This window comes from Aquila chrysaetos, chromosome 12 (assembly GCF_900496995.4).
Source record: "Aquila chrysaetos chrysaetos chromosome 12, bAquChr1.4, whole genome shotgun sequence".
Taxonomy (NCBI): Eukaryota; Metazoa; Chordata; class Aves; order Accipitriformes; family Accipitridae; genus Aquila; species Aquila chrysaetos.
Genome location: NC_044015.1, coordinates 23,565,040 through 23,573,922, shown reverse-complemented (window position 1 = coordinate 23,573,922; position 8,883 = coordinate 23,565,040). Strand labels below are relative to the sequence as shown.

The window sequence follows — 8,883 nt, the reverse complement described above, 5'->3', positions numbered from 1 at the left end:
TATATATATAAAAAAAAAAATCTACATCAGTTGAAGAAAAAACCTAACAAAGCGAAAATACATGACCCAGATTTTATTTCTGTATGACATATCTTAGAGAAGATATCTTAGAAATGGTTAGATCTGGTAACTGAAGCAATACATGATTATGAATTTGTTTTCAGCATTGTTATTTTCCACTATTTTAACTATGAACAAGAAAAAAGAGCTAAATGTCAAATGATTTCCCACTGAGTGCAGTGTGGAGTACAAGCAGGTTGAAATTTTCCTTTTGAGCACAGAGAAAGCACATACCCTATTCACACTACACCCACTTAAGGTCCAGTCACAGGAAAGAAGAAAAATTTTATCTTGTTTAGTAACAAAGATATCTTTCCAGGCCTCCTCCTTCTTTGTTTGAGAAAACAAAACTTCTGGCAGATTTGGACATACTCTCTTTTCTTTTAATCTCCGTTTTGACATTCTGCTTCTATTTGAGAAACTTAAAGATGAGTATGAGATCATTTTCATTAAGATCTTTTTTTTTTTTAAAGCAAATTTCTTGTCTGAGTCTGAGATCTGAATTAATTATTCCCATTCTTGCTGAGACAACAGTCCGTTTTCACTGGCAGCCTGGTGAGACAATGAAGCAGTTTCCCAGCACTAGACACATCAGCCAGCACTGGTATTCTGACTTTGGTAGTCCTGTGCACTCAGGATGGCAGGAATCTACTTCTAAGCTGGGCAATACTCTCTGCCTTGGGACCTGTCTGCTGACTGGTAGCAGCTGACGTAAGAGTTAAACAAAAAAAACCTACCAGCCTGAAAGGACAAGATAGAGAAACTGTCTTTAATGCTCTTTACACGTCAACAAGGAGGAATGAGACTTCTCTTCTTGTATCTTATAATGAACTTTATGTTAGAGAAAGATTTTGTTCTATAGCAAGGACCTGCCTTTCCTTTGACACTTTCAGCATGTAGTGTTCTTGGTACAGCAGTAGAAGTTGGCTGTTGCTAGGGCTGTTGCTGTTGCAAGCACAGTGCTCAGAAAGGTGCAAAAAAATCAGTATAATACTGAGCATGGGAACCTTTGTTTTACCCTTGTACTGCTCTGGTATGGCACATCTTTACACTGCGCACACGCTAGCCGCTAGTGACTGCAGGAATAGTCTATGCAACTGCCTGCTGATGCAAAGCAGGGGACACCTTTGCTTCTCGGCTGGCTCCAGCTGCACGGGGATGCAAAGGAATTTCCTCATCCTCCATCTGCTGTTTAGCAAAGTTCACAAAAACCTGTGTGAGGAAAGCAGAAAATATCACCATCTCATCAACTGAGATGAATTAGTGGAATGTCTCTGTACATTTGCATCCTCTTGGCCTCTCTGCAGGGAAGAGACAGAAAGGGGAATCCATAGACATGAACTGAACTGAGACACTGTGTATCAGGAGGGATCATTAATTCCTTCTTTATTTTGATAAAATTAATTGCAACTTCCTTCCTTTGGATGCATTTACTTGCAACTAAAATTCTATTTTTTGTTAAGCAAGAGATGGGTTCAGCAAGGTTTGCCGTGGCTTGCACAACATAAGTGAGTTTGGTTGTGGTGGGACAGAGGAGACAGAATATTCTAGTAGGAAGCTGTAAGGCAGCCGAGAATATCTCTGTAGCATTCCTATCAAACACAGCTTTGCATATGTGCACCCTCAGCTACTTAGGAAAGCAGGCAGATGGGACTAATACCCTCTAGCAAGTGGGTGTTGCCAACAGTCCCAGTGGACTTTCCAGGTTTTGTGTGTCTAATTGCTCCTGTATAAAAGTGCATGGCAGACGCATATAAACATTTAACTAGATATCACAGTATCTCTGACACAACACAGTCCAAATCTCTTATTTAAAATAAAACGTTATTTCCCAGCTCAGCAAGCCTCATCCTGAAGAGCTGACCTTTCTCAGACTGTTGCTCCTGAAGGAATGGGTTGTGTGAATTCTGTCATCTGGGAAATGCTGCCTTACGAGCTTTCAAATGGCACCTATTTACACAGGGAATTAGTTACGGATTTCATACCTGATCCACCCTCCTTGATGAGGGGTCTGGGAATTTTGCCTGAGAAAGTGGTGCAAGATAATTCTCTACTCTGAACAGTTTGGTCCTTCAGTTGTTTGGATACATCCCCATTGCATTGCCTAATTCTTGGCAGACAGTCCTTCTCATGGGTGCTTTATTTTTTACTTACCTGATCTAAAGTTGTTTGAGAGACAGAATATTCTTCAATATGCAAGTTTTCCTTATTGGAGATTATTAACCGAAAAATCTTAGCCAGAGAGGAGGAGCAAATCTGATACTGCAGCATGTTGTAATGTTTCTCTCTCTGTAAACTCCCTGGGAAGTTCATACGTATGAAATGCTCAGCAGGAGTAGGATCTGGAGGCAGCCCAGACTTTGGAGCTTTGATTTTCAGAGTGACAATGTAGCCATCTCCAAACCTGGGGAGCACATATGGATTTGGGCATTGGATGAAGAGATGGTTTCATTATTCAGAAAGGAAATTAATTTTCTGCAACTATGAAAACATTAACAGTATCTGAAATATAATGCATAAAATCTAGCTTTGTAGGAAGCCCTGTATTTGCCCTGCAGACGTGGTGTGTAGCACAACAGAGTTGAAATGAGATCTGCTCAAATTGTCTAGGATACCACAGAGTTGCACCCAGAAATGCGTCTGTTTAAACAACAGCTCTTCAGATTGGATTGCTGTGTTAAGAACAGTACATGTCACATACACTGAGTTTTCCCATTAAACACCACCATTAAAATATTCTACTTACTTGTATTTTAGCTGCTGAATTGTGCCCAGACATTTGAAGGTACCTTTTACCATGATGGCTAAACGAGTACAGAGGGCTTCACATTCTTCCATACTTTCAAAACAGAGAACAGATATTTGAGATAAAAGCCAGCAGATGGACTTCAGCTACTCTGGGATTCTGCATTCTAACTCTTTTTACCTGTGTGAGGTTAGAACCACAGCTCGCCCATCTCTGAGCACACTGACAATAGAGTCCCACAGGAGGCGCCGGGACTGAGGGTCCATGCCAGTAGTTGGTTCATCCTGTAAGGCAAACGATAAGACCATCAGAGTCAGAGAAGCAGATAAGAAAAAGAAAAGCTATTTAGAATCAAGTCATTGTGTGTTTGGGCCTTAGCATGTAGCTGCTTCCCTACCAAAATTTGTGCCTTGAGAAAGCACATGCACCTTGAGAAGCATATGAGTGAATGGCTAATAATGCACTTCTTGGCACAAAGCAGTAAGGAAATAAGTACAAGAAACTGCAGGTAAGAATATAATGCTGTCTGTGTAGGGCACAGCTACAGGGAAGGAAATGCAGTGACCATTACAACAAAGGCAGTTCCCAGTCTAGGGTCTTAGATATCAAAAATGTAAGCATCTGTGATATCTCATTATAAAAACATTTAGGACCCAAAATAGAAATAAACAGAAAGACATCTATGCAGCAGCAGTTACATCAAATTGTGTCAAGTTTGGCTCCCATGTTTTGATGAGCATTAGAGATGTAGGTCAATATACTAGAGAAACAAAGAAAAGAATCTTATATCTATAATACCAGCTGTGAGACAGAGATGGACACTTCAGATAAAATCTTCCTTTTCTGGGGCAACAACTCGTGTAAGAGGAGAGTGAGCTCTCCCCAAGTAACCTTACTTACATAAACATATAGGACACATATCTCAACCAAGAAGCAAGTGAAGTCACCCTGATTTACACCAGATAACTTTCTGCTCCTGCATAAATCAGTTAACCCAGTTAGTAACAAAAGATTTTTAAAAATCTTGGAAAAAAAGATTTCATTCAACATTTTGTCTTAAGAAATTATGAGAAAACATTTTATCTGGCTATTTAATATGTACAGGCAGAATACATGTAAAGGCATATTAAATGGCACAAGGAGTCATGCTATTAAAATGTTATTGAAATGTTTCTTTTTAGCCTACAAACTCAGGTGGTACAGTATAATCTAAATACAGAATTTTTGTAGTAATTGCATTTAGAATTTCCCTTCAGATACACAATTATCTGATAACTTATGCTATTTGATGAGAACTACATTTCAGCATTTGTATAGTTTGGTCTCAATTTGTATAATTTATTCCAAATATATTAAAGGCTGCAAAAGGGTAGCTATCCTCCTCTGTTCTGCTGGATAAAACAGCGAGGTATGTGTCGTAAGATCATCTCTTACATGAGTGGTTATACTCTGACAAGAAAAGGTAGACTGAAACCAAACATGGACTTAAATTCAGATTTGTCTGGATTATAGATTTTATCTCAAACCATTCTTTGTTGAAGATCTTTCATAATCACTTGGGGTCCATTGGAAACATAGTTATGCATCCCAGTCTATCCCTGAAATTAAAGAACTCAAAATTACATTGAAGTAGATGTAAGTTGAGGGCAGAAAGGAGCTTGCAAGGACTGTCATAAACATCCTTGTACCTCTTTAGCATGTAGTTTTATGAGATGTTATATTGAACTGTCACAGAGCTATGTTACCATGACACTTACTAGCAAGACGAGTGGCGGGCAGCCTATCAGCGCAATGGCAGTGGAGAGCTTGCGCTTGTTGCCACCACTGTAGGTACCAGCCAGGTGGTCTGCATACAAAGGAAGCCCCAGCTTCTGGATGCCCCATTCAGCAACCTATGAGAAAGACCATCTTTTTCACACAGCAGCTAATGCATAACAGATGGGATTGCTGATACGTCCCTCTTCTGGCAGAGATATGGCAATTCCCTGGGTTTTAGCATATTCATTTTAGAACTGGAGCAGGGGAGGCCAAAAAATTTATGATGATGAGGGGAATTCTAACTACTTGAGGGAAAGCCATAAACCAGCCTCAGCTGTAGACTTCCTATCTGTGCAAGAATTTAAATTATTTTCTTCTGGAATCTTCTTCATGTTTTCTTCCTTATACATAAACAACTTTAAAGACAAGAACAAAACAGCAACCAGTGCAGTTCTGAGTCACAGCAATTGCATCTTTAGCCTTCCACAGTTGACATCACATTTTTGCAAGTACCATTAATGTCTAAGAACCTGCATTGGATAGTGCAGTCTTGTACTTAACCGTCCAAATGACAGGAACCATTCCCAGGACTTCAACACACAGAATGGCAAGCCACTTTAGAAATTCTGGCCCTTCGCATGTTATGAGCCTAGTTAATCATCACAAATATTCACTGTAACTATGTATAAGTCAAAAGCAAGAATGTTTTACCCTCTTGATTTCCTCTGCTGGAACCCCCCGCAGGCGTGCATATAAGTATAGATGTTCTCGTCCTGTGAGTAGGTCATCAATGGCATCAAACTGAGGGCAGTATCCCATGTTTTGATGGACATTAGAAATGTGGGTCAATATACTGGAGAAACAAAGAAAAGAATCTTAGTCCTATAATACTAGTTTTAAGACAGAGATGGACAGTTTGAATAAATCTTTTTTTTTCTGGGGCAACAACTCTTGTAAGAGGAGAATGAATTCTTCCTGATACAACATCCTGCTAAAATACCTGTCTGTACAGAATAGCAAGGAATATATTCTCATGTAAGTCAGCTCAGTCCTGATTAGGAGTGTAAGACCATTTCCCCTCACCCATCTTCCCATTTACGTATAGGCTAACTTAATGAGAAGTTCTTCAAACAGCCACTCAGATCTTATTTTTTGCAAAAGGTGTTTATTTCTAGAAGAAAAAAATCAGTCAATTTTGTTTCAGAGCATGGTCACTGGGAACAGACAGGGAAGACACAAGGCTAACACTTTGGTGGTGATGGTAGGAGCAGGAGAAATACAGAATCACAGAATGGTTCAGGTTGGAAGGGGCCTCTGGAGGGCATCTTGTCCACCCACCCTGCTCAAGCAGGGTCACCTAGAGCAGATTGCCCCAGACCATGTCCTGGCAACAAAATAGCTATTGTTCAAATCATATCAACGGACAAAGAATCAAATCCCAACTACACCTAACAAACCAAGACACACAACCTGGAACTAAACTAACATAAGCAAATACCAGATCATGCTGTATTAACTTAATGGCATTATGCCAGCACTGTGTAAACAAAGATGCTAGAAACAGCCAGAGAAAAGTCCCAAAGCTCAGATCAAAGTACCCTGTTGGACTGGCTATCTTATGTTTGCCAGCTCTTGCCATTCAATCTGATTGCCTTGTCCCAGTGTTAGCATTACTATAACTTACCCACAGATTTTACAACAGAGTGTTAAAAGTATGAAGTGCCAGTGTGTGTTAGCTGTGGTCTCTCTCAGTGCCATAAAACTGGAAAAGAGCTGCTGGATCATTGAGACTATGATCTGGGCAGTTCTACCCCAGTAAATGGACTGTCACAGGTTTTTTTTTAAGTTACTTACCTATTGCCAGCCACTACAGCATCTCCAGATGTCACATCAGTATCTCCAGTCAGCATTTTGAATGTTGTTGTTTTGCCAGCGCCATTCACTCCCAAAAGACCAAAGCACTAAATTACAAAATTTATCACATTCTTTAGTATTTCCAACTTGCAAATCAGCAGGGGCATGAAATCTGAACTGATGCATGGAATGTGATCTAGTGTTATTGAACAACCTACCTCTCCAGGACGGATGCCAACACAGAGTCTATCCACTGCAGGCTTGTGCCTACCTGCATAAATCTAAATTGACAGGGAAAACAAAAACAAAAAGAAAACTCCTATTTGAAGATATCTGCAGCAAAGAAAATCTTCTGAATTTTTTTAGTTTAATGCTATTGGGACGAGGCAACTTTAGAACCAAGACAGGAATAAATAAAAAAATTAAAAACAAAGAGTAAGCATTCTACAAAGTCAGACATTTATTCACATTAAATAAATTTGTAATGACCCCTAAAAATACCAATTTTTCTGCATGCAGCCTTTTACTTCATATCTTTAGCACTAGGAGACAAACCTGATGCTTTCCTGGGACAAAGTATCTCTGACATATCAAACTAAAGTGGAACAATACAGCAAGACAGTCTGAAGAATGATACTCCAGTTCTCTATTCATGAGATCCCAGCAATGTGTGTAGTCTTTGTATTTCTCTAGCTCAAGCCTGCATGCATTCTGATAGCTTAACTTAGATGCCTTCAGTGTCTGGAAAGAAGATAAATTAGCAATAACTATAGCCCTCAGTGTGAAAGCAACCAAATGGTTACCTTGATTTAAACTCACCTATGGAAAAAACAGCATTGTAGAAGAAAAGACTAGTAGTAGAAATGGACACTCAATAGGTAACAGTCATATCAGATGATGTGAGGTTAAAAAACCGCAAACCTTAAGCAGGGAGGGTTGCACTGTCCTTGCTGGACTTCCCTGTGGTTTGATTTCTAATCAAAGGAAATAGCCTTGACTTCTAAGATGTTTGCTATTTTCTAAGGCACAAGGTTGATTTTGAAAACAATAACATCTGAATGCACAGCTGAAATACATTCTGAAAGAATAAATTTACATTAGACTCATTTGTTTCATTCTTCTCAAAATACTACCTTGGTCAGTTCTTGTAATTCTAAGATATCTGTTTTGCTCCCTCCATTCATAATTCTTTTTCTTTCTTCTGCAACGTCCTCATCTTCACCAATAATAGGTGACATGGCTGTCTCCGCAAACCTGGAAAAACCCAAGAGATTGATTGCAGAAACAATGAGTTGCCCTGGGTGCAGTTAGAATAACTGTGTGAAACAATGGCTAATCAATTGCCAAAAATGTGACTGGTGGAAGCAGTGGGATTGAAACTTCACAATGTGACATTGGCTGGAGCATTCCTGCTGTTGGGAGAATCCCTGACCTTTGAAAGTTAATCTCTAAATACTAAAAAGGGAGGAAATGGCTTGCTCAAAAGAGCATGCCTTGTCAGTCACTGATATGACATAACCTGCCCCTCAGCCACAGCTTTCACTATTTGGCTGCTCTTCAGTAGAGAGTGATAGTCATTCTACAGATCTTTTGAGTAGACATCGCTCTAAGACAGTATTTTTTATAATTGTACCAATTAGTACCCTTGTAGGCAATCTCGAACAGAAGTGAATGACCCATTCACACCTGGAAGGTAGTTGCTTTCATTGAGATAGAGCCACATTTGTAAAGCAGAGAGGGGAAGCTTGCATAGTGTCCAGGCTACAACTGTCCTGTGCCATGGACTAGAATTCCTGACTTGGGATGTCAGGCTAGTACCTCATGACAGTACTTATGACACTACAAACTTTCCAAGTAATTTTATAATCTCACTATTACAGTGTCTTAATCTAAAAAAATTTACACTAAAGTCTTAATTCAAGAAAACTCATTTCTTTAATAATATATTCTTAAATTCTGTTAAGATAATGCACATTTGTAAATGCTTTCTTGAATCAGGATGTCAATAAGTTAAGATGAAATCAAGTAAGTAAACAGAAAAAAAAAAAGCTGACAAATTCAGAGAAAAAGAAAGGAAAAAGAAAAAAGAGTGACATAGAGAAGAACAAAGACACTCACCCTGCTAATAAAGGAACATTAATACAAGCTTTCAGACATACCATCTTGTAGAGAACAAACGGTGCTGCATAAGGAGATTCAGAATGAAGAATGCAACCCCTTGAACAGCCAAGGCAACCAGGTTCTTTCCAACAAAGTCCCACTGAAAAGGATTGGAAACATGCTCCTCACCTTTGGAGAAAGAGCACCAGAAAGCAAGGTGAAATACTGCTGAAAAAACCCACTGCTCCTCAGAACAAAAGGCATAATGATAATGGTTTAGGATGAAACTCTCTACTTTATTTGATCATGATCAGGCAATGTGTTCATTTTCCAGTGCCTTACAAAGGTTCTTAAGAAAACAAGCT

General features: G+C 39.3%; 1 protein-coding gene across 7 annotated transcripts in view; it reads right to left on the bottom strand.

Annotated features, from left to right (window-relative positions):
* Positions 1 to 58: 58 nt before the first annotated feature.
* Positions 59 to 8,883, bottom strand: part of ABCA4 (ATP binding cassette subfamily A member 4) — an 86,827-nt gene continuing 78,002 nt past the window's right edge. For 6 of the 7 annotated variants that reach the window (XM_030032591.1, XM_030032593.1, XM_030032590.2 and 3 more), the window contains 10 exons: positions 8,578 to 8,707; positions 7,552 to 7,672; positions 6,637 to 6,699; positions 6,419 to 6,525; positions 5,276 to 5,417; positions 4,564 to 4,698; positions 2,987 to 3,090; positions 2,807 to 2,899; positions 2,215 to 2,464; positions 59 to 1,272 (listed from right to left, as the gene is read on the bottom strand). In XM_030032591.1, coding sequence (XP_029888451.1) covers positions 1,150 to 1,272; positions 2,215 to 2,464; positions 2,807 to 2,899; positions 2,987 to 3,090; positions 4,564 to 4,698; positions 5,276 to 5,417; positions 6,419 to 6,525; positions 6,637 to 6,699; positions 7,552 to 7,672; positions 8,578 to 8,707 — 1,268 coding nt within the window. In that variant the 3' untranslated portion in view covers positions 59 to 1,149. The remainder of the gene's footprint in view (positions 1,273 to 2,214; positions 2,465 to 2,806; positions 2,900 to 2,986; positions 3,091 to 4,563; positions 4,699 to 5,275; positions 5,418 to 6,418; positions 6,526 to 6,636; positions 6,700 to 7,551; positions 7,673 to 8,577; positions 8,708 to 8,883) is intronic. The other variant, XM_030032592.1, reaches the window with a different exon arrangement.